Genomic DNA, 26,556 nt, shown 5'->3' on the forward strand with positions numbered 1-26,556 from the left:
AGAATTTGGATGGTTTCAAAGAGGAAATAGTGCTTTTATTTAGGTATCTTAAATATGAAAATATCTTTATTGTGCTGCAGGTGTGAGATGGCATATGGTTATGATACGTTTCTGGATCTTGATCCAGCTTTGGGAAGATAATTTCATTTTGGAAACTTCCCATAACATACAACCTTTATTATTGTGGTCATTTGGCATCCACAATATTTTCTGATGCAAAAGCCTCTGGATTTGTTCATGAGTTTGTTCTACAGTTTCTTTCTGGAAAGAATGATAGATTCTAATGCTCAGCATTTATAATGATATGAATTCAAACTTATATGTCAAATGTTTGAAAGTGTGTGTGTGTGTGTGTGTGTGTAGGTACCATTTTATTCCATGTTTTCACTGTTTTGATATAGTAAATGAACCCATATTTCCATCTGGTGCACAGCGAAGGCACTGTATTGCTGCTGCTCTGTTTTCAGCATGGCAGCATGCAGGCTTATTTTTGTCATGGTGCTGATACTCAGAATACCCAGTCTCATTACAAGGTACTTTTCTACTTTTTATATTAGAGAAATCTGTGTAATCACATAATTAACTAAACATCCTCAAGCACAGGGCATGGGGCTTTTTCCCATCATCCAAGCTGATGTTTAAGCTGAGATCTGAGTCAACCAGTACTTTGTACCTGGTTTGAGGATTATTTGGCACATAGGAAGAGTGATTCAAGCCTTTTCTGATTATTTTATGGCAACTAGAGTAGTCAAGAAATTGGGATGAGGTAGGGTGTGCATCTGAGTTTTGATTTTCTGTTGTGTATATGAAAAGGGTGACAGGTGTCAGATGAGTGACAGACAAAGGCTGAAATAGCTAAGAACTGTTCTTAAAAATGGTCTTGAAGAACTTAAAAGCAGCAAATTTTGTAGTATGGCATGCTATAACTAAGTTTTTTATGTAGTTTGTTCTGAAAACTGTACATATGTGGTTTGAACCTGTGGGAATGTAAATCTGAGGGAATTAATAGTTTTTCTAGGCTCAGAGTGAGTGTCCTAATTATTCAAGCAGAAAACAGATACTACTCATGGGCAAAATGTATTTGGGAGAACTTAGAAGTAGCAAAGAAATTCAAATAATTGAGAGTAAGTTATTGAAAACATGAACCTTCCAGGGTGTGCCAACTGCTAGAAATGAATGTTGGCCCCATAGAAGTTAATGGAAGATCATTTGATTTTAGTAAGACAATAGGCCCTTTCAGATTAAGAAAACCCTCAAACAATTACAAATCCCAGCATTTTCAACATGTTGATCTTCTGAAACTGTGGTGAAAATGTAACTTCCTTTTGCCATGAAATCTGGCTTCACAGGGGACTGAAGAGAAGCTGACAAAATAATTAGCAAATCATGCAATTGTAGAAAAATGCATTTTCACTGTCTCTTGAAATTTTGTAAATTGGCGTTGAAGTTATCAGTTAGTGTTGTCCCTCTTGACATAATTTTTCAAAGTGAAATAATTAAATTTTTTTGTTTGAGTTCTTACCTGAAAATTATGTAAAACCATCTAGGGTTATGTTAAATAACCCCAAAGCTAAATGACCTAATTTTGAGTTTAAATACTTGGATTATTTCTTTTAAACAGGTAACTCCTTTGGTGTAATAGTGAAATTGATTGGCAATGCTCACTTAAGACTGAAGACTTTGTAAAAAGCCCATATTTCCCTAACAGAAAAAGTCAGTGTAGAAGAACGAACGATAATCATAAATACATTGGGAAAAGAGAAGTCTGTGCATAGAGAGCCTTAACATGACAGTAAAAATATTGACAGTTAACCCATTTCTGTTCAGCCATATCCTAGTACAAAAACCAGATTGAAATATCTTGCATGAGTTGCAGTTCATTAAACAAATGTGACACTTTATTTTCTAGCTGTTTCAATACTGAAAGAGGTGAAGTGGTGAAATAGCAATATAAATGAACACACTTCACAGTGTGCTGAGAACTCAAGTCCATGTAAAAGAAAAAAAAATTAAAAAGATTTTTTAATATTTGTTTTATGTGTCCTTCTCTTGCCCCCAAACAAAAAGCAGAATCCATTTCCGGAATCTGAGTTTTGGTTCTAAAGGATAAAATGTATTGTCTCTGAAAATTAATTATGAAAAGAAATGCCACTACTGCATTTAAAACTAATAATGAGATGACTCATAATGCTGTCTTATTATTTTAATTGAAAAAAAATCTTTTTTAGTCTTTGCTGATAGCAATTTCTTTTAGCTGATATTTTTAAATAACATTTTATATATTTGAATTCAATTTATAGTTTGCAACTGCAAAGCTGATCTGTTTGGGTGGGTTTTTTGAGAATTTTTTCCCCCAACTGTAATTTCTGTCTGAAAAATAAGTGTAATATTCTCTAGCAAAACATTCTCTGGAGATCTCTTTTCTTACTTGGTATACTGTCTCATTTTGTCTAGCTTTTAATTCAGGTCATTGCTTTGCATACATTGCTATTTTAAAATAAGATCAAAGTAAAACAGCATTATAATGGATATTTACTCATCACTCAGAAACAGAAGAATTAATGATACAATTTTAAATATGTGTCCTGATAACATGACTGACATTTAAAAAAAAAAAAGCTGTGATCTGAATGTTGTCAATTTGGATTTAGCAAATTAGCTAAGTAGCTTGCATTTGTAGTATTTCACACCTTAAAGCCTTAATATGCATTGCTAAATATATTTCCTCACTGTTTGCTAATTAATGTTCTGTGGAAGTACAGCTGCTAATATTTTGTGGTTGATGTGGCTCATTTTAAAGTGCTAACAGCTGCATCTGTAGTAGTGTTACATTTCAGTTCATAAATTATGGACATACATTTTTACACGTACTGTTTTGTACAAGCATTTGAAAAATCTCTATTTGGTAACAAAATGCACCCAGTAATATTTAAACAAGCCATGAAAATATCCCCCCGGATACCACCACTCCCTGAGATAATAGTGACTCAGTGAGTCTTTCATGTGTAAAGTTTTAAATGTTGCAGGAAATGAACATCTTTTTTCTGTAATATCACAAAGTGTCTTCAGGAGTAGCTCTTGGTAATTAGTAAAGACTGATATATTCTGATGGTAAAATAATTGGACTGGAACAATATTGTGTGACAGTGCAGGGAAAAATATTTTTCTGAGGGGAATAAATAAATACTATCAGAATATATCTTGTGGAGAAGATCAAGAGAATAAAAAGTATTCGTAAATGTGTTTTGTAAGAAAGATTTTTTTTAATATTTTGAAAGAATCATCAGCACAAGCAATCCAGGAGGGTCCTGGAGTGCGCTGATGAGAACTTCTCCCTGTGCAGATAGGACCTGGAGGAGAGGTGCTTTGCTGTACCTCATAAAGAAGGAGGAACTTGTTTGAGGTGTCAAAATCGAAGACAGGCTTGACCACAGCAGCAATGAGATGTTGGAGTTCAGCATCCTGAGGGGGAGCAGGAACAGGTCAGAAAGGAAGCTCACAACCCTGGGCTTCAGGAGAGCAGAGTTTGGCCGCTTCAGAGATCTGCTTGGAAAAGTCCCATGCGATAAAGTCCTGGAGGGAGGAGAGAGTTCAAGAAACCAAGAAAGCTGGTTAATTATTGAAGTTCACCATATATTGAAGTTGGAAGGGAGACGACCCACCCTGCGTTGATCAGCATCGACTCCACTTTATTGATCAATCAATCACCTTTTATAACAGTGTTAATTCACTTCATGCATATTGCAAAATCTGAGCTCACAATAGGTCAGAGATAACATACCAACTCCTCCTTATGTTTCCAATACCAAGATTTGGGTTCTCAAAATTATTCTTGCTTTCCGAAAACAGCCAAAGATAGAACATCCACTTGTTATGAGAAAGCTGCCTGAGAACTCTGATGTGCAAGGCTCTCAAGGCCTTCGTGCTTGCCACTTTTACCTGTAGTTAAAAATAACCTGAGAACCTCTGCTGTTCACAGCAACAGGCTGTGAGAATCTGCTCCTCACAGCTGCTTTCTAAGCCATCTCTGAAAAAATCTCCAACAGTTAATATTCTTGCAAGTTTAAGACCCATCGCAGTGAATAGGAACTTGGGCAAAAATGAATTAGTAGGAGCTTGGCGTGCAGGAATGAACAAGTTGCTCCAGGTCATACACAAAGACGAAGCCTGCATACAGAGAGTGAGAGCAAGGACATGCAGTCTGGGAAGAATACAGGGACATTGTCTGACCATCCAGGATTTAAGTTAGGAAAGCTGAAGTCCAGACAGAATCTGCTCAGGAAGATCAAAGAAAACAAGATAGGCAACAAAAGGAAGACAAAGGACAATCTGGACCCGTTGCTCAATAAGACAGGGGGCCTGTGAATGGCACAGGACACAGAAGAGGCTGAGGTTATGAATGCCTCCTTTGCACAGTCTTTACCAGCAAGGCCAGCCTTCAGGAATCCTGAGTTCCAGCAACTGGGGGAAAGTAAAGTGTACCCTTGGTGGAAGATCCGGTCTTAAGAGAACAGGGGACACATATGTCCATAGTCTGATTGATTGATTTGCATGCACAAGTGCTGAGGAAGCTGGCTCCTGTCACTGTAGTGTCACTCTTGATAATCTTTGATCAGCCATTGTAAGTGGGAGAAGGGACCAAAGACTGGAGAAAGGCAAGTGTCACTCCTGTCTTCAGCAAGGGCAAGAAGTAGGACCCATGGAATGCCTGTCTGGTCAGCCTCATGTGGGAAAGTGATGGAACAGCTCATCATAAAACAGTTTGCAGGTACATGAAAGACAAGAAAATCCTATAATGAATAGTGTGCTTGACTTCAGCAAGGGGAAGACATGCTTGGCTAGCTTGATAAATTTTTATCAAAAAGTGTCTGATCGGATAGATGTGGGAAAAGCTGTGTATATTGCCTACCTAGATTTCGGCGAAGCTGTTGATAGTGTTTTCTGTAAGATCCTCATAAAGAAGCTGCTTGATGTGTGGGTTGACTGAGCAGGCAGGAGAGGCTGATACACCAGGGGACTGTGCTCTCATGTAGAGGGACATTGACAGGCTGGAGAAATGGCCTGACATTGTGGAGAGCTTTAATGTGGAGAGCTTTATTAATAGTTGGTTAGCTGAGAAAGGCCATGCTGACATATTGCCACTGGTCAAGCTGAGAAATCAGCAGTCAGCAAGCTGAAAGGAGATGTCAGCAGCTTGCAATCAGTGGCCTTGCTGCAACATGGAGAAAGGGAGTAGAGATTAGTCCTGAATATCTCCTAAGAATATGTAGAAAGTATCAAAAGTAGGACCATAGGAATGTAAAAGTAGGTGTAACTGCTGATATGTAACTAACCAATCCTGAGCTCAACTTTTGCAATATGCATGAAGTTCATTACGAACTGTATTTAACCCGCTGTGCTGATCAATAAAATTGGGCCTGTGATGATCAACTGGATGTCCTGGTCTCCTTCCGTCGACATGACATATCTACATGAAACAATGAAGTTTGGAAATTACCATATCCAGGACTGGTGGAACTTGTTCAATCTGTTTTATCAGTGCAAGGATTAAGCTATCAAAAGGTACAATTTGAAAGTATGCCTTAGGGAGGAAGCATTTCATAGGCAACTGGGAACTATCAGGTCAAGCTTAGGTATGAGGGGAGGGTCTTAGTTGTTTAGTGTGCTGTGAAGAGGGTTAGAAATATTTTATCACAGATTATTTTAGTGAAACACAACCATTGAATGATTATATAAGTAGTTCCTTCTGGATAGCTGTTTCAGTGTTTTCATGTGGAAAATGTATTCAAATGGGGCACAACTTGAAGTTATTATTTGATATTTCCATATAGTTTTCCATACTGAATTCTCCTAATCACTATGAAACACATGTAGATGAAGCAAACTGTCTCATATATAAAATGGGTAAAACTTAAGATAACTTCAAGTTCTACATTGCATTTACTCTGCTGTATGTTAAATTACTATATTTTTATAAATTTGCATATGTTTAATATTTATTTTTTTTTCTCCGCTCTACTAGATGCTTGTGACTACTCCAGAGAAATGGGATGTAGTGACAAGGAAAAGTGTTGGTGATGTAGCCCTCTCTCAGCTGGTGAAACTCTTGATTCTTGATGAAGTTCATCTACTGCATGAGGACAGAGGACCAGTACTTGAAAGTATAGTAGCACGTACTTTACGACAGGTAAGAGTGAAAAAATCCTTAAAATAATTTTGTTTTGGTCAAGAGTAGATAGATGTCACTGTAAAAGGTAACATGCTTAGACAATTAAAGAGAAATGCTTAGGCAGTTTACAATTTATTTTACAGCTGTTCTGTTTTAAAGCTGTGTATGAAGAATGTGGATTTTTTTTTGTCTTCTATTTTTCTTTCTGTGTTATAACAACTGTCAGATTCCTAAGATGCATAATTTATTATAGTTCTGTTCCTTATAATTTATTTGCCTAATTTATTCTACTGTACAAGTAACAAGAAAATTAAACATTTTTAAGCAAATAATAATCAGGCTAATGTTTTAACACAATCAGAATTGAAATTATTTTCTTGCCAGCAATGCTTATTTTCAATTAGCAGTTTTCCTAGTAGAATTTCCTTTTTGTTTTAATTAAGAATAATGTCTTAAATCTAGATAAAACTTTCAGCACTGCTAGAAAAATACTACATAATTTTTAGTCTAGCATAAATGGTCCTTTTTTTTTTCTCTGTGATTTAGTGATATTTTCTAAATACCAAGATTAGAAATGGAAAAAAGGAGAAAAGGGATTTTTTTCTTGAATCTTGTACAAAAGAAGAATTCAGAGTTAGGCAATAAATAAGGTTGGCCTCAACAGTGGGATGTGCTTCTACAAGAAAAGTAAAATATGGAATTTGGGGATAAATAAAAAGGAAGGATTTTGGAAAATAAATAATGGGAAGAGGGAGGATTGAGTGCATTTTTATTTTTTTTTCATGATCAGCAAAACTCTATCCATACATGTAACCTGTAGCAAATTAAAGTGAAATGGGTGTTTTTATGGCTCTATTTGTAGTATGTTAAATGTTTAAAGCATTTTAGCTTTCAAGATGCTTTTTTCCCTTGGTAAGGCTGCAGTAACCTTGTTAAGGCTTTTTGAATCATCTTATTCCAACTCTGCTAAGAACAGAATGAAATTAATGTCTGCTCTAATCTGGTACAGCAAGTGTAAAGTTCCTGTGTAAAGAACAATATAAGTAACAATTCTTTAGAAGAATCTAAGTTTAGAGTACCTCGAAGATGCTAAACTTGAGGTGTTTGATGTTGTATTTTCTTTCTTAAATGGTTTTGATAACCTTGTTTTTCCTTAGGTGTCTTTATAGTAAACCCTCTCAGCTTTTAGCTGTGATGATGATAATCATTTTCTTCACATCAGACTGCAAGATTTATTCAGTTCTTACTGTGAAATTTTGTGAGACTTGTAAGATAGGCTTCAGCTGTCCAAAATAGATGTTGAGAGCCATTTTATCCGTCCTACATTACTCAGCTTGGCATTCCATTTCTGCTTTGTTTGGACACAAATCTCCCTTAGATCCTTCCCTTTTGTGTCTGTCAAGCCTGTGTAGGTAACTTAGGGGACATAAAATCTGAGGCAATTATGGTTTGGGTGCTGAATCCTATCTATATGCATTTAATGTAATTCAGCAGTATCTTGCTTCAGCACTCATTTAAAAAATTAGCTCTTTTAAAAAAGGATGTTTTAATCTCCTAGGATTTCAAGGTTTGTTTTACCTACCGAGTTGAAATTTAATTCTTCTGGAGCTGAAGTTACTCAGTTGTAACCCTTCCTTAAGGGAAATAGTTGGGAAATAAAGCAATATACAAGTTTTGAAACTGATGACCGTCTCACCACCTTATTTATTCTAATTTGATAAGAAAGACAGTAATGGAGACCCATATGTATCTTTACAAGTAGGTACCTTAGGAGAGGGAAAATTTACAGTATAAAGGTACACTGAAAAAACCACCGTTAAAAAGAAAGCAAAATTACTTGTAGAATTTTTTGGAATTGTGCTGTAGAAAACAAAAATATTTCAAATGGCAAGCTTCCCAGAGAAGCCCAGGGACAGAGAAACAGGAGATGTTTTGTACAATTGTTTTGGTTTTTTAATATGAAAACAAATAATAAGAGGATTACTTTTTAATATTACACTGAAATGTTATACTTCAGCATCTGAGCTTGCAGGCATAGTTCTATGAAGTTTGCAGTATACATCCACAGCTATGAAGTTACTGGAACTTTTATGCAGTAAATAAAGAAAGATAACATAATGTATCTGATTTCTGAAGAATTTTCCTGGAGTTTAGTGAAAATACTGTTATATTTGCTCAAAGTGTAAAAAAAATCACACCTAATGCTTTAATATTACTTTGTGAGGAAAATAAATATATTGTTGCATTTCCTTGGTTTTGTTCCTTGCCCATAATTCCATTTTATGTATTTTGATGGAAATTCATAAATGCCCCTGGAGCATGAAAAAAAGCCAGGATATTTAGCCCATCCCTGGAGAATGTCCTTCTGTCTTCAGTGATTTCAATCTCCTCTCCAACCTTCCTGAAAGTTGTTATAGAACTTACTTTTCATTGATATCTACAGAAATATCATAATTTTTCAGTATTCATGCACACAGGAAGAATAATTGTTCACTTCTTGAAAAACAAAAAATACCCCAAGGACAATATTAATCTGAAATGTCCTTATGTCAATTACAGCACTGTTGTAATTGCTGAAATCAATTACCTGATTTGTATACTGGTTTCAGACATCCAAAATATTGACTATTTTCTCTTCATGTGTAGTAGAGGGACAAGTAATTCAAAAGAAAATCCATTGCAGAGCAGTAGGCACTAGATCAGAAGTGGAGGCTGTAGTAACTGAGATCTGTTCTGGTAAATATCGTTGACATTTTCCCACTTTCTGTACTGTCACTTTTGGCTCCTGCAGGAGACAGTGCATTCAAACAGCATCATTTTGATCTGACCTGGAACAGTCATTTCTTTCATCACTTCTAGAATAGAACCATGATAAATGTCTTGAATACTACTTCAGCCTTTTCCATAAATCACTAATAACAGCTCTAATAATGCATATACCTGTAGTTCCATCTGAATCATACTTCCCTAGCTTGTCTATGAGACAGTGTCATGATTGCTGTGCAGGTCAGCATGTGCAGTGTAGTGTCTTTTACCTTTGCAGGGTTTGTTATCCTGTCTTAGAGACAAAGCATCTCTCTTGTTTCGTTGGAGGTATGAGGGATATTTTGATAAGATGGTGTACAACAGAAAAAAAAAGACAGTGGATTGGGGTTTTGTCTTTTTAAGAATTAGTATTCATCTAGATACTTGGGCCTACAACTGTGCCAGAAAAGAATATTTTGAGATCTGTATTGATGTGAGGTAAAAATACAGCTATCCAAATGCATTCTTAAAGCAGGAATATCCTGATGCATTCACAGGTCTGTCCTAATTTGTACCTCAAAATACTTGAATGATTGATGTAGTTTCCCCCAGATGAACACTGAGTCACACCACTTACTGTAAGACTTTAACACGCTCATTTTAACTTATGGCATTTTTTAGAATTAGGTTTTATTTAAACCTGGAAGGAGCATATATATTGGAATTGCTGACAGTTTTACTCATAGCAGAATGAAGAGCATATTTGTGCATGTTTGCACTTTTCAAATTTTAGAGAATGTTTTTGCAAGTGATTTAAATTGACTTTGCTAAACATTTTGGTGGGAAAATTGCTCTGAGCTCTGTTATATACTGTAGGTATAACATCAAACAACTTATTTGAATCCAATTTATAGCTTTGATGTTTAAAGTTTTAGTCCAGAGCATAATGCAGATGTAAAACTGAAATGCTTAAACTTTTTAATCAAACTTTCCACACTACTGTAATATACTAAGGTTATTAGCTTGAAAGAGAAAAATTTACAGTTTTTACAGGCCACTGAAGTATTTTGTTATAATTATTCAGTGATTTTGATTACTTCCTTGCTGCTTATGGGTATTTTTCACAAAAAAAGCATACTGAATATTATGCTTGAGTTATACACAAGTTTTGATACCTGTTCTCAATATGCGAATGATAAATTAAATCCAAGAAAATCCATATTAAAAACTTTCCCAGATTTCAGGATACCAAAGCTGCCATCTTAGACAGACAAATATTGTTTCTCAGAACTGGCTCATTTTTCAAGTTAAAGTTGCAGTTGATTTATGTCTTTATATTAGATCAACAAATTTAGTATAGATGGGCTAACACAGCAGTACAAAGAATCGAGGAGATTCCTGGAATACATTGATGGGAAAGGTATATATCCTCCAGGCAATAGAGGACTCCAGAAGCAGAGGTGCTGTGCTGCACCTTTTACTCATCAAGAAAGGAGGAGCTTGTTGGGGAAGTGAGGATCGAAGGCAGCTTTGACTGCAGTGCTCACAAGATGTTTGAGCTCTTCTTCCTCTGGAAATGCTCATATTTCCTTTCTGAGCTTTCTTTCCTCATGCTCCCCTATTTAAGGAGCTTTTCCCTTCAGTTGTAATATAATTTTCTTTGGTTTTTCTTTGCATTTTCAATATCTGTAGTGCCTTATTATTTCCTCTACAATTTTTTTTTTCTGTCCCTTTCATTCACTCTTTTAGCTCTAACTAGAGATCATTGGCAAACAAGTTCAGATGTTTCTCACCCAAAGCCGAATGTCTGTTATCAAATTAGGAATTTTTATGTGCTTGGGATCCCATTCTTTGCTTTGATAATTTGATCAGTTTAAAAAAAAAAAGTCAAGATTGATAGCTAATGACAAAAAACCAGCTGCTTAGATCTGTCTATCTTTTATCAAATGTTGGCCCACTGTAGTTCCTATAAGGGTCTTTTTGGGACTGGAATGACCGTGGCATTTCATTGGGTCCTTCAGCTCTCTCTTAAGTGGCTTCTATTAGTCTTTTGTCTCTTTGATATTCCACATATAAACTAACCAAGTTACCTGGCATCTTTTATTAAAGGATAAAGCAAAAGGTTACTGAAGCCTCCTGCAGTAATTTATCCATTTCAAACTGTAGTGTTGTGGGGCTTTTTTTCACTGGACTTTCCTATATTCACAATTGTATTTGTAAAACATGTCAGCAGAACTGGATGTAGATGAAACTTTTGTGTTTGTTTGGTTCTGGCAGCTACAGAGGTAGAGGGATTCCGTTCAGTTGTGTATTTCTATTCCTTTTATACCTTTAAGAACTGCATGTATTTAATTTTTTCACACATCTTCAGAGCTTGCATTCAGGTACTTGTTTGTTAAATCCTCAGACAAACCTCTTAATAGCTTTTGCAGGATTAGCTCATTGATACAAGAATGTTTCCTGAGAATAGTGTTTCATTTTGCAGCTATGCCCTGTTATAGAATGAGCTAAGTGAAAAGAAATTTAGTTTGAATGGGGCTATCAGCCTAGATTTATCTGTATGGCTGAGACACACATCAGTTATATTAATTCTGCCAATCACCTGCCTTTCTTGTCGCTAACACTTTCTTGTTTTGTACTGCATATCATCAATAAAATTATTGAATAATTGGGCTTAAAAAGCAATTAGAGGAATCCCTTTTTAATGGCTATTTTTCAATTATAAGTTCTTTTAAAGTCTGTCAGTTCATCAGCTTGTGATAAATTTAATACATGTTTTCTTGCTGCTCTGTGATGCTATTTTTAGGCAGTATGTCGTGCAGCTGTATGTCTAAGGAGTCTTACACGAGTCTATCTTATCTGTTGTTGTGTAAAAAATTATTTTTTAAAAACTACTTATTTGAAACAAAACCTAATCTCCATTGTTTGGAAAATGTTATGTATCAGACATTTTGATTAATCTTCAGAAGCTTTTCTCTTACTGTGCATGGAAGGGGTGTCAGGAAGTCATTCTGCATCTCATTTTTTATTACTGATAGGTTACTGTTTTCCAATTTAGTGACACACCTGTGGAGTTTAAAATGTAATAGTAATTGTCGTACATTTTGTGGTCTTTCATATTATGGTAAAGCAGTGAAACTAATTTTTAGAAAGGTTCAGAGATATTTTTTGTTTCTTAGTTTAGGAAACAAAACAGTAAGCAGAGCATGAAAAGGCATTCTGTCAGTCAGGAAGAACTGACACCGTGCCAGGTATAGAAATCTCTTAATAGATATATGCAAAATTTCATTTCTTAAGACAAAGTAATGCATTCCTAATATTTTGCTGAGGGAGAATAATATGGCTTCTAATGGTGCTTTCTGTGTGGTTACATTTTTTCGGTACCTCTAGATTTTAAAGTATATTCTAAATGGAGGACTGAGATCACAGTATTTTCAGGGTTCATTGGATGCAGAATAAAACTAATAAAATTACTTAACTAGATGGTTGCCTAGTAACAAATGCATTCTGTGCAGAGTGAGTTGTAGATAACGTCCTATATAGAATCTTCAAAACTGTATTAGTAATTGCATTTTTACTATGTACTTAGGTTTTGCAATTTCACTGGTTTTTTCCATTTCTGTTCTTAAAACTGGACAACTGCACCTATGTGGACTTATTGACAATTTAACTCTTTCATTACTAGCAAACAACAAACAAATAAACACTGATGAAACATTCTAACAAACTTCCTGCTTAGCAATTTTGAAGCATTAATTTTTTTTAATGTTCTGAGCCCAACTCAATTCTTTTTCCATTTCTTTTTCTCCTTTTTTTGGATCAAGAGCACAGATCCTGTGAGCCATTCTGTGTGTAGGATAGTATCCAACTAATAACTAATGTGAACCCCCATATGTAGTACTTCATTATTACTACCACTGAACAGGGGACCTAATTTAAAGTTCATCTTCTTGCACATCTGCACTAAAAGCTAAGACATGCTTGTGTCTAATTTTCTGAGTATCTTGTCTTTAGTGTATATCTGAAGGGCATAAAGACTGACTGCAGAGGGTGTGTTGAACTGATCCTGGGTCATCTGAATATCAGATTAATTTCTAACCAGCAGACAATTCTTCAAAGATTAAAATGTGTAAACTTGTCTGCTGCACTTAATTCTGTGCTCAAGTTGAACAATCAGAGGTACGATTTCCAGCTTGATTGTAATTCATTCTGTGAATGTGATATTTTAATATATGGAAATGGGAAGGCTGCCAAGATCACCAAGTTCAGGAAGAACTTTAGAAGTCAGATAAAAGAGTATCTCTATGCACACACTGTATGCTCTCAAGTGGCGGCTGTAATGTAACGCTATGCAAATCTAAAAACCTATTAGAAGGAAATGATCCTGCTGTGATCAATTTACAATCCAGAGAGGCACTTCCCATACCTGATCCTTTATCATTTACAGCGAAAACGCAGATGATGCTGGCGTGGAAATCGATACTGGGATAGCTGTCTCCTGATTATTTTTTCTGCATACATGGAATTTCATGGTGTGGTAATTGTGTTCTGTGAATGCTGTCAATTCTCCACATGCCATCAAGAATGTTTCTGAATTAGATATACTAGTTAGACATGTCAATTAAATATAGCAATGTCAGTTTTATTTCTCACTTCCAGTGTGACATCAAGCCAGTCATAGTAAGGATTTTAAAGAACCTGGTGTGCAAATACTGTGTCAGTTCAGGTTTACATGGAAAGCCTCCTAAGTTTCAAATGGTGCTTATTATAATTAAACACAAATAAAGAATGAAATGTTAGAGGCTGAGTTTCAGTAGTGAAGAAAAGGCACTTAGCTGCCTACCACCACTTCCAATATGCAATGTAAACAGAAAATTTTGTCATCCTAATTGTGTTATCAGTAATTTCTGCTGCCATTTCAGGAAAAGGCTGTGGGTTCATAGTTTCTTGTATATGAAGGTATAACCTCTAGTTGAGACTTCTAGGATCAAATAATAAGTGATCCATTAGTTGAAAAATACTAAGTTTTGAATGATCTGTATTTACAAAAGACATCTGTACACTTTCAAGGTTTAGTGTTCTTTAGAAGCACCTGAGAGTAAAAGATGTTAGTGCTTGGTCTTTAAGGGCAAGTCAGAAAAGTAGTTCAAAAATGTATGCAGAGAACTCTGTTATAAAAATGTGTTAGAATTCTAATAACTATTATGGAAAATCAAGTTTCTGTAGTGCTTGGATAGATGAATAATAGGTACGTAGTTGAAACGGAATTATAATCACAGAGAAAATGCAAAAAATAAATCGTGTTATGGTTGCATATTCAGGTAGTCTTGGTTTTTTGTTTTTTAAGTTTAGCCAAGTTTTAGTCACTGCTGTTTTTAAATTGCCATGTATAATTAAAAGAATAAAAGCCCTTGTTCTCTATCAGCATGCAATGATCTGCATAAACTAAACACATAGGTTTGAATTTGATCTGTACTTAAATAATTTGAAGGACTGTTATGATACACTTTTTATTTTAGTGTAAGTGTCCCTCTTTTTATATCTTGATTATTTTATATGTGTATATAAATTATATCTATTTTTGATGAGCAAATACAAAAGTAGATGGTAAAAAAAATAAAGATTTTTTGTTTTCATGGCCTCAAAAGAACTTAAGGAAGTGCATGGAATGATTAGAGTCTTATTAAGATGATTAGAGGAATGGAGTACCTTCCCCTTGGGAAAAGGTGGTGAGGCCTGGGAGTGTTCAGCCTCGAGAAACGAAGGCACCTGGGTCATCTTACTGCCTTTCAGAACCTGAGGGCACTTAAAATAAAGCTGAAGGGGGACTTTTGACAAGGGCATGTAGTGATAAGACGAGGAGGAATGGCTTAAAACTGAGAGTAGGTTTTGCTTGGATATTAGGAAGATGTTCTTGACTGTGAAGGTGGTGAGGCATTGGAATAAGTTTCCCAGAGGTGTGGTGTCGGATCTCAGGATCTCAGTCCTGAGGTGCTGAGCCACCGAGACCACCCTTGGGGGGCTCGGGAGTCCTGGAATGTTCCAGAAGTGTCTGGTGGCTGGACTTTGATCCTACACAGGAGACGACAAGGATGAGGGCTTCACCGGGTGAATGGTGAAGGGATTAGCTAATTAGAGGGTGAGACACAGGGTTTAGGATTTCTGTACAGGGGGGTTTAGAGAAGTAAGATGGAGGAATTGGGGTGTGTCCTGTCCTTCTTCTTCTTCTTCTCCTCCATCTTCTTTGGCCACGGTGGCACCTTTGGATTGGTTATTACTGAGAGTGCACCGAGTAATAAGAATAAATGGTATTGGGGAAAAATGATAAATATTGTACACGTAACCATGGGTATAAAGATAGGTGGCTGCCCCGGAGGGCAGCACAGTGTGCTCATGGCTGGCTGCTGAGCAGAGCTCTGTCGGGCCGAAAGAAAATCTTTTAGATAAACAATTAATAAACATAAAAACCGAAAGAAGAACTGAAGCCTCTTCTCGTCCTTCGATACGCGGCTGCCCCAAGGCCACCCCGGGCCTTTCCAGGCCCCTCAAACAGCCGAGATAACCGGACAATGTGGATGTCCTATCTCTTGAAGTGCTGGGGCTCTGAACAACCTGGTCTAGTGGAAGGGGTTTAGGAATGTGCTCTAAACATATTAGTAATCTTAATTACTTGCTTGTGTTAACTGTCAGCTTCAGTTGTCATGTGGAGTGTTAATTCAGGGTTTTCAGAAAGATCTTTAGCTCCAGGGTCACCTGCCAGGTCAGTGACATTAAGTGGCTTCTTTCTTTTACTAAGGTTTTGAAAGTGGCAGCTCTCAGGAAATTCTAACTGTTCTCTAGGCACTGGTTTTATTTTAAAAGAAATCTTTGAAAAAACATCTTACATTTAATTGCTGTAAAAATACATATGTCCATGGTTATTAAGCAATATTCTTGTTAATTTTTTAAATACTTTAAATCCTTTAAATGCTTTCTTGCCTTCAGATGGAAGCAAGCATACTTTCAAACTAGTGCTTTCAGGCTCTTAGGAGATTTGAAAAAAAATATTGTTATTGAATTTAGCAAAATCAAGTAATGTTTTCCAGATGGGAGCTCAGTTACACTTTAAGATTGCTGTACTTATTAGGCAATTGTGAACAATCTACAGGGTACATATATCAGCAAGTGGTAATTGTGCTTACAGCTCCAAGCTTAAAAATAGAGTGTGTAAGCACTGAGTGAATGAACAGGTTTGCACCACAGATGCCCAGGTGTTGGCTGCAGTGTGGGGTGGCTGCAGTGTGGCTGTGGGGAGGGATGGCTGCTGTCGTCGGAAGGAGACCAGGACATCCAGTTGATCATCACAGGCCCAATTTTATTGATCAGCACAGCGGGTTAAATACAGTTCGTAATTAACTTCATGCATATTGCAAAAGTTGAGCTCAGGATTGGTTAGTTACATATCAGCAGTTACACCTACTTTTACATTCCTATGGTCCTACTTTTGATACTTTCTACATATTCTTAGGAGATATTCAGGACTAATCTCTACTCCCTTTCTCCATGTTGCAGCAAGGCCACTGATTGCAAGCTGCTGACATCTCCTTTCAGCTTGCTGACTGCTGATTTCTCAGCTTGACCAGTGGCAATATGTCAGCATGGCCTTTCTCAGCTAACCAATTATTAATAAAGCTCTCCACATTAAAGCTCTCCACAGGCTGCGGCTCAGGGAGCCACATGTGGCCACGTAGAGGGGGCTCCAACCAGCCAGAGGGGCTGGCACCTCTGGTAAAGCATGGTTCAGAAAGGGTAAAAACAGTGTGCAGCCATTGGGAGGGAAAAACAAAACATGAGAAACAGCCCTGCAGACACTAAGGTCAGTGCAGAAGGATGTGATAATACTCCATGGGACCATGCCAAAACCAGAAAAACCCAAACAGACAAAGAAGGAAACAACCCACCCTACAAACCTCCCCCACCTCTCAAAAAAGCCCCAAACCTCAAACACTTCAAAACTGTGTGCTTGATGATGAGTGTAGCCCTTAGGTCATCACATAATCCAGCCACAAAAAGTTGTGTAAGAAGTGAGAAAACTTCCTTGTGCTCTTGAAAACTGCTTTTGTTCCCTGTAGATGGAAGACTTCAGAAAATGAAATCTCATTTGTCCTAGTTTGCATTTACATACCATATTTTAATGTACATGGAGCTTTACTTTGGAGAACTGCACTTGTGCAAGTGCAGAATTGGTCTGCAGCTTTTCTGTGTCATTTAGTTGTTTGCAGCCACAGTTTTGGTGTCCAGAATTTTGCCCTAGAACTTGTCTGTTACCAGGCAATGTAGTGGTTTACTTGGTCTGCTCATTGTCTGTGGTGTTTGGGTCTGTGGTTCATTTTGAGATTTAGTTTAATATTTTGGTGTGCTTCCTATTCTTCAGGTCTGGGTTATGGTGTGGCATTATTTTGTCTTCCTTGAGAATGCTCTCCATTTATTTTTTAATAATCTGTTTTGAAAACTTTTAATTTAACTGTTTTAATTGCATTCCTTTCACTTGAACTCAAAACAGGTGGGTAAATCAAAGTCTAAGCCTCATATTTTTTGACTAGGATTTAGCCAGGTGGAATTTACCAGCCTTACTCATCTTGAGACATTCACCCATTTGAGACTCGTTGAGAATGTTATATATGGCTTCAGTTACAGTGTCTAAAAAGGCTTTATAATAAAATTACTGTGAACTCTGGTTTTAAATAATTATGCTAGTTGTGAGCCAGCCTACGCAGCTCCTAATGTTCCAGAAGGAAATGGGAAAATTTTTGTGTACTTTGTTCATTCAGGTCTTCTGTGTGCTTTCATTCTTTTTGAAAATTACCTGAAAATACATATAATATGCAGGCTCTTGTATGGAACAGAACATTTAGTTGTAAAGCACCATTTCTGTCCCTTATTAAATGGAAAGGCGTGTAAACCAAACATTTGAGGAATTAAAGATTTTAAAAAAGAAGAAATTAGAATAAAATGCCAGTTACAGAGAACTAGAATACATTGTCTAAGGGAGTAGTGGAAGCACAAACCTAAGACGGAGGAGTGGCACAAATTAAATTCCTTTTTCTTTCCAGAACAGTGGTCTGATGTGGAGTAAGGAAGAAAAGACACCAAATCATGTGTCTCAGTTTTGCTTATGAATTGGACTTCTTAACAAAGCCAGTTTTCTGCTATTGTTCCTCTATGTCATTTAATGAGTAGCTCACCTTTTGGAGGGCAAAAGTACAGTAAAATGGAAAGATGAATAAGCAAGATTTGATGGAATTGCAGAATGAACCGGTTTCTTCAATACAGGATAATCACCAACTCACATGTATTGTTCACCTTTTGTGGAAAATGTTATCTGTTTCTTTCACATTAATGTTTTATAAGGGATGTTTTAAAACTCTGTGCTTGATTCCTTGGCTTACAACACTTGGAAAATTTACAGTTTTTCTGATTTTTTAATAGGTTGAATCTACACAAAGCATGATTAGGATTTTGGGCCTTTCAGCTACATTACCCAATTATCTTGATGTTGCTACATTTCTTCATGTCAATCCCTACATTGGATTATTCTACTTTGATGGCCGTTTCCGACCTGTACCTCTGGGACAAACCTTCATAGGGATCAAGACAACCAATAAGGTAAGGAATTGTTAAGAAAGGGTTGCTGGTCTCTCTTTGATCATGCTTCATGTAAGTATGTCTATAGGCCACTTGTTTATTTTACTACATATTTTCTTTTGTATAAAGATATACATAACTGAGAGGTGCTTTAAGAATCTTCTTTCAGCAGGCCTTGTTGCAGTTGTATACAAATTTATTTAACTTTGCATTGCCTCTTCTTCACTTGCTAAATTTTGCTTGGTGAAGAAGAGAAATCATCACCTTCAACTGCAGAGTCACATTAGCAGCTGATTATTCTGCCTCTTTCATTTCAGGTTTCCATGTGGTGCATCTTGTTTGGCTGTAAGGGTCATGAGGAGTGCTATTAGAAAAATAATAATTTTTTTAATCGAGATATATATATATATATGTAAATATGTAAACACAACATGCATTAATACTAAAGTTACTGATGAAAGCATTAGCATGCTAAGCCATTAATTATCATATGTACATATTTGATAGACACTATATTTAAAGTAATCCCTAAATAAGCTTTTTACTCTTTGTGCTATTGCTCATTTCGGGAAGCATTAAGACAATAGACAGGTATAATATTCTTATTAAAAATCATTAGTGCAGTGACACTTGACATGTAAATTGTAGTTCTTTAAATACAGGACTTTATACAAACACTTTACATAGATTTCCCATGCATCTCATTATCTTATAATTAAAGTTTATGTAGTTAAACTTTTCAAAAAATATTGTTCACATGTGATTTAAATAGAAATCGAGACATTTTCAATCAAAAGTTAATTTCGTGGCTTAATCAATCATAGCATTTTATTTAGTTTTTGTAAAAATGGACATTGCCTTTCTTACTAGGTTATTTCAGTAGTCATTCCATCTGCAGTGCAGGAGAGGAATTTATTTTACAACTGTGGGAATATGTTTCAAATCTATATGCATAAGACTAATTTACCATATGGTGCTTACCATTATTTGCATATTTTAGTCTTCATTAATTGCTTTTAATACCTTCACTCTTACTTGCTGTTACTTTCAATTCATCTTTCACTGCTACTCGATTCTAATATTTAGTTTACCTTTGCTATATAGTAAGGAAAGAGAAAATACTCCTTTTCTTCCATTCATCTTTAGAATGCATCTAGGATTCAAAAAATCAAAAATATAAATAAATCTTCTAAAATTTGAAATTATTAAAAACCAGTTATTTTCCAAAGAAGCCTAAGGAGATGAGGAAATATTAGGAGGTAATAGTTATTCTGAAATGTAAATACCTGGCAGAGTGTTTTGATAATACCACAGCCAGGAGATCTTCTTTTATTTTTCAGAAGGTTGTCATTACAATTTCACAGAGCAAAATATATTTTACAATGAAGATAACACACTTTACAGCAAGCACACAGTAGAAGTATTGAGCCTCTTTGAAAAAGGATTGTATTCAGGATAATACTAACACTAAAGCTGCCTAATTATTGCCAATATCAACATCCTTGTGGTCTTCATGAGAGGAGGAAAGCAATGTAAGGAAGTCCAGGATCAAAAATCAAAAGCTGTTGTTGCAGACCATCAGTGCAGTCAGTGCTGTGTCCATAGGCACTAATCAGTTGCAAGGAGGTAGAAGACTCACTTTTACTTACTTTAGGTAAAGGCTTTGCCACAGTTCGCTGAAATCCTGCATCCAAAAAAAAAAAAAAAACTCCCCCAAATTTTGGAGCTGATTATCAATTTACAGAGCCATGTGCAAACTGTAGGCAAGCTTTCAAAGGCTAGGACAGCATGATGGATTTATTATGCATAGAAGTTATCCAGAAAAGCTCTTAAAACTCTCTGTGTTAAAATTCTTGGAGCATATGGCACCAAGACCAAGGTTTGACTTCTTCAGTCAAGGTCTGTTAATGTCAGATATTTTTCTTTAATATCAGTCTTCTTTCTTTAGGCATGTTTATGTTTTTCTATTTAGGTATAAATGCAAAGAATATGTAAAGTTAACTTTATGGTATGTGTATGTATGTGTATATGTTCATGTGTCTTCATGCACTGCTCTTGGCAGTTTCTCCTTAATGATTTTCACTTGCTATTTCTTGAAAAAACATACTTGGTAAAATGCTGACTTCTCAATTTAAGAATGATTAGGCTGAGTACTTGTCTTTAGTACACGTGCATTTTCTCATCTTTTTATTACTATATTTGTACAATTTGGAAGACAAATGGTCTCTTACCTATAAAGCTATTTTAAAGCTTTGTTTTTCAACTTTCATCTATTCTAATATTAAGTCCAAGTATTAAATTCCCATTTTGAAATATGTACCTGCTTTGCTTATGTAGAACATTTCTTGTGCCAAAACAATTTGGTTGTAAGACACGAATGCAGAAATGAAGAATGGAGTTATTGGTATGATATTGGACTTTATTTAGTTATTTTTGATTTGTCACAATGTTAATACTGAGGTGCATTCAAGCAGATGTATGCTATTTATATTTTAATACATTTAAGAAATAGAAAAAATCTTTAGAGTAGGTTGAAGAATGCTCTTTATTTTGACTGGAATCTTTCTTAAACATTTTATTTATCTGTAATTGGAAGCTGTCTACATGGTACTCACAATGTTCTCTTTGCATGACCCAACCATGAAGAAATCTCATTTGGCAAAAAAACTATCGGTAATTTCCTGGAGATAAAAACATACATATGTATGCAATGTAAAAACTATTTTTATATGCCAAATAGAAACCCTTAATTCTAGATAAGGTATATTAAATTGATATTTCCTCAAAATCTTGTAGAAGTAAGATTGCTTAATATGAAACAGATAAATTAAAGAACTGGGTTACTTCTCTTTGGTCATTAAAAAAACACTAGCAAAGTCACTTTATAAATTTGTATTAACTGCCCTTACTCATACTTTATCTATGTATTTTCATGTTTTATTTCTGAGTTTAAAAGCAAAATGCTATTGTTGGAATGGGAATTGATATACTGTAAATTTAATTGCATAATCAAATTTATTTTTCATGGATCACTCTAAATTGCTTGATACATAGTAGATAACCCGTAAAGATAGAAATTATTTTAATATGGATGTGATGTTTCTTTTTCAGGTGCAGCAGCTGAATCACATGGATGAAGTATGTTATGAAAGTGTGCTGAAGCAAATAATGGCTGGACACCAGGTATCTGGTTTTTAGTTTACTTTCCATTCAGAACATATGTAAAAAGGTTAAATCATCACAGTGATGTACTGAGAATTATTCTTTTATAATATGTCACTTCAGAGGTAGCCTCTAACCCTACAAACGCTTCATAGAATCAGCATGCAAGAAAATGTAAACTGACTAAATAGGGTTAGCTTCTAACAGAGCTCAAAATTCCCAGTTCTTTATATATCTGTAAAGTAATTATTGTGTATTTATGTCTCTTTTTTAAAAATTACAAGGCAATTTAGGTCAGTACTTTAGAGACCTTACAACAGGTACATGTAAAGATTAAAAAATCAAAAATGAAGCCCTTAATAATTCTTCTTAGCTCTTCCTATATCTTTCAAATTCTTGTCTTTTGTGTTAGAGACGAGAGATGAGAATTACTCAGTGTTCAGGACCTGGTTGCAAGGGCTCAGCATAAGTCATTTGAAATATCCTGGGGTTTATGTTTTGTTTTCTTTTTAAAGGAAGTAATCCTTCATTTTGCTTTACAATAGAGGTTTCTACAGTGAATTTTCAAGTCTGACATTCCCCTCAACTAAGAATACAACTAAGAATATGGGCCTAACTCATTTGCCTGAATAGTTTTTATTCTATTATGATTGTGGTCCTGAATTACTCCCACACAATGTCTTATTTTTGTTAGAACTTTGCACATAAAGCAGGTATGGCACCTCTTCAAAGCAAGAACAAATGCTGGTGCTCTATGATGCTTGAAGGGCCTTTTCAGTAAATAACTTTTATATAAAAGAGGGAAACTCTGTCCTGTAGAGTTGCACTAAGAAGTGCACATTTTTTGCTTTTTACAAAAAAATTTATTGTGTTTTTTTAAAGATGAACAGTTAGTTTATGACTTGGGAAGGGAAAAAATACTTTAGCAACAGGTTCCTAGTCCTCCTGCCCCACTGCCTTGCTTTAACTCCATTCTTCCACTTATCTTCTCTTGTTGATATCAGTTATTGCTGTTACATTCAGAAAACTTTCATGAAGATTACTTATGGAAATATTGTTATTTTCCTGAGTGAAGACTGTTAATTAAATTTTTTAGCAGCACCAAGGGAACTTTTGTTCGGGTTCTCCTCATTGTTGATTATGCAAAAACCAAATTCCTTACACTGAAGTGCATTCATTTTCTTATCTTTCATTTCTTGTTTTGATTTTGTTTATTTTCACTTGCTGAAGTGCAAGTGGCAGAGTCTTTAAATCAGTTGTATCTAAGTACTGTAGCTTGGATTCCCAGCAGGGAGTCTGTAGGCTGTTTTGGCATATTTACTGCACCTTTCTTCCCCTCTCTTTTCTTCACACTGAGGAAAAAAGTGACTGCAAACATATATGATATTATTTGAAAAGATTCAAATACAGTAAGTTGTTCAATTCTAGTGGGAGATGTTTTTGTAGCTTTTCTTGAGAATAGTTTTGATTTTTGTGCTAGCAGCTGAATGCATGAGTGCTTTGTTTTAAGGCATGAGCTGCAGTTTTAAGAGGTGAGGAGAACTGTAGTCTACTTAATGTTACAGTTTCAGCAAAGGACACTGGTGCTGATCTCAATTTCTGAAAATCGTGTTTCAAACCAACAGCCATATAGGTGTAATTTTGGACAAAGCAGAAGTGTGGTTTCTCTTGCTATATAAGTGCTGATTTGATTTAAGAAGACTTTGGTTAATTTGATTCATATGGTTGTAAATTTTCTGTGTTTGCAAGTGTTCATTCTGCTGTGTTGCAGAACTCTCATTTAGAGCATGTAAATAGCAGCCAGTTACACTGGACTTTTCTTGGGACTCTAATTCATATTGGTCTTGATATTTATTAAACAAAATATCATAACCTGAGATTAATTATATACAAGTGCCAGTATACAGGCTTTGACCATGCAGAATCAAGCACATCCGCTCATTGTCTAATTATAATATGTAGTACTGTACCAGATGAAAAATTCAAGTTTTCCATTTAATGAGTCTGCTATGACAAATGATCTACCTAATCACTAGACCAACTGCAGATGTTTAAAAAGTGAAAACAAAAAAAGGTCATGTGGATATATTTACATTGAGATGCCTACCCCATAGTGGAAGATGAGTATTGTGAGCAAATATGATTAATACTGCACTAGAAAGATTTTCTTCAGTGTCTTTTCACTATTTTGAGAATGCCCTTTGATTTTCTAGCTTTCAAGAAACCCATCACCTTGTGTCCACGTTCACCATAGGCTGTTATCATCATGCTCTGTTACCTTTCTTAGCTTATATTATCTGAAAAAACTTGTATTTATTAACATTACATATGTGCAAACTTCATATGCTTTTTAACAAAACTGTGGTTGCTTCTAAATACATTTCTTAAAAAGATGTTTTCATCTCTTCTCTCCAAATACTTACGAAAAAATTTCCATAGGTGTTGTGTATCTGTATGACATTCAGAACACAGTTGAGATTTTATACCTATTCAGGCAGTAATATATGACAGACACAGATCTCATTAGCAATGCTCCAGAGAGCCTAAAACTTCTGTTCTGTTTCATGCTGAAATGCAAGGAAGAAATACCAGAACCAGAGAAAAACACTTTGCCTCACTAAAGTTGTCTTGAGTTAATGTAGATCTTCCTGTGGCCATCAAGCTTTCACAATGTTGTGACTTTTAAGATTCTTGACCAGAGTCTTTGGAATGTCTTAATGAATTAAATTGAGCATTGTTTATCTATTGTTCTGTTCATTCTCAAAGAATTCTATCATAGCAGAACTAAATAATTTACTCTTATGGAATTCATGCTGATGTATCACTGTCATATTGTACATTGCAGTGTGAGGTTTGGCTAGTTACATGTCCATGTGTTTTTATTAGATATATGTGTATTTTCATTTTTTAAGGCTGAGATTGGTAGGAATAGTTGCATTCTATAGGCATGTGTTTTGACAGATGGAGAGAAGCTTTTTATGTTGATTTTTCAACATTCATCCTCTGCAAGACTTCCAGCTCTTCCTGGCTACTGGGAAATTAAGAATTGGTGATTCAGTCTTTAATTTTGATCCATCTGCTCAGACTAATGAGATATCTCATTTGTAGGCTTCACTTTGAATTACCAAATGCAACTGAAACAATAACATTTGTCTTATAGCACAATTCTCCTCTTGTTTAAATTGAGGAAGTTTGATAAATGGCTTGCCCTACTGACTTTTCTGGGCTTTTTGTTACAGAAACTTCCTGTTGTGACTAAAAAAGATCAGAAAATGCCCCAAAGGTTTCCGAGTACTTTTCAAATCAGTGTGCTCATTTGGAGGGATTGCTAACGGTATAGAAATCTGTTGGAAGTTTTCTCTGGCAGATCCTACCTCCTAAGACAGCTTTAAATGAGAACAGTGCAGTTAAGTCTGCTTTTCTGGGGCTGTCCTTCCATGCTTGATAGTAGTTGGTGAATATTTGTTTTAAATTTACTATGTTCTGATATAATCTAAAAAGATGTCAGATCTTCCTGGACTAATTTGCACTGTCAGGGTTTTATTTCTACCGCTTAACAAACCAAAGATACTTTAAGAAAAAAAAATTGTGCACCCTTTTTCAGAAAATATGACTCCATGCAAAAATACTCAGTGGAGTATTTTTCCAGCATTGCTCTTCCAGGCTGCTCTTCACTTAAATCTAGGTCAAGTCTAGGTGACTGAAAATTATCAGTCCTCAGTGTTATTACAGCTGTATTTTTTCAGATAGTCACCAGTAGTGGGCCACATCAACCAAAAGAATTATTTCAGCTACAAAGCTGAAAAAATTAACATTTTACAGCCCGGTGAGAAGGGCATCTAATGGCAACAAGTTCAGGGGTGCAAGTAGCCCCTTTCTCAGACTGCCTGGGGAGAACCTCATGAGATCAGCAAAGACAGTGACTGAGAGTGCACATGCCAGCAAAATTTTTATAATAAACTGAAACATTGCATTACTGGCCAGGTGTGTGTTGCCACAGGCAGGTGGCCAGAACAATCACAAACCCAGGCTGAAATGGGAAGAGTTAATTTTTTTCCTTGTCTTGCTCACTGGAGGACCCTGAGGCGGCCCCTGGGCAGCAGAGACACAGGAGGGGCAGCACAGGCACTGCCAGGCTCAGCCCTTCTGAGGGGCAGTGGGGCTGCTGTTTGCACCCATTTCCCACTTATTGTACCACCCTGCTGTGCTCTTCATGTGCTGCTCATGATTTCTGAGCTGTGATCTCTCTCTCAGGGCAGCAGTCTCAGGCTTGTCCATGAGAGTGCCTCCAAGTCTCTGTGAACACCTGTGTTATCTCAACACAGATATTCTACTTCTCAAACCAGAGGATGAACATCAGTAAACAGAATATATGAGATTTCCCATACTGTTAATCTGCAGGCCTAGGTAATCCCTGCTGCAAGGTCCCTTGAGTGAATCTACCATCCTCCTCACCATTCTTCTGCTTTTAGTCTTTTCCTTCCAATAACAGTTTAGGACAATGCATATCATACTGTATTTATCAACAATTTATGACAATAACATGACACCCATGTCATGTTATGATTTGAGAAATTTAAGAAATTTTTAGGAGTTTTGAGAAACAACATAGTATAAGATTTTGGGTATTCCTCTAAAATATATGATGTAAATTTTGATTTCATGTTAAATTCCTTTATCTAATATATTGAACTGCTGCTCTCCTTGTCAAGGTTCAGTTGTTTAAGTTGTTTAAGTTAGTATCCTAGGCAGTTAACTATTTTTCACTTTGACTCATAAATTCACATCCATTATGTCTCCTGCTGTTACTGAGCTTTTGCTGGTTTATCTCATTACCTTGGTTACCAGGAGATGAT

General features: G+C 35.8%; 1 protein-coding gene across 2 annotated transcripts in view; it reads left to right on the forward strand.

Moving 5' to 3' along the window:
• The window catches only part of ASCC3 (activating signal cointegrator 1 complex subunit 3), a 267,328-nt gene that overhangs the window by 97,035 nt on the left and 143,737 nt on the right, over positions 1-26,556 (forward strand). For both annotated transcript variants that reach the window (XM_064707226.1, XM_064707227.1), the window contains exons 11-13: positions 6,023-6,187; positions 18,383-18,559; positions 21,650-21,721. In XM_064707226.1, the coding sequence (XP_064563296.1) occupies positions 6,023-6,187; positions 18,383-18,559; positions 21,650-21,721 (414 nt within the window). The remainder of the gene's footprint in view (positions 1-6,022; positions 6,188-18,382; positions 18,560-21,649; positions 21,722-26,556) is intronic.

This window comes from Zonotrichia leucophrys, chromosome 3, assembly GCF_028769735.1.
Source record: "Zonotrichia leucophrys gambelii isolate GWCS_2022_RI chromosome 3, RI_Zleu_2.0, whole genome shotgun sequence".
Taxonomy (NCBI): domain Eukaryota; kingdom Metazoa; phylum Chordata; class Aves; order Passeriformes; family Passerellidae; genus Zonotrichia; species Zonotrichia leucophrys.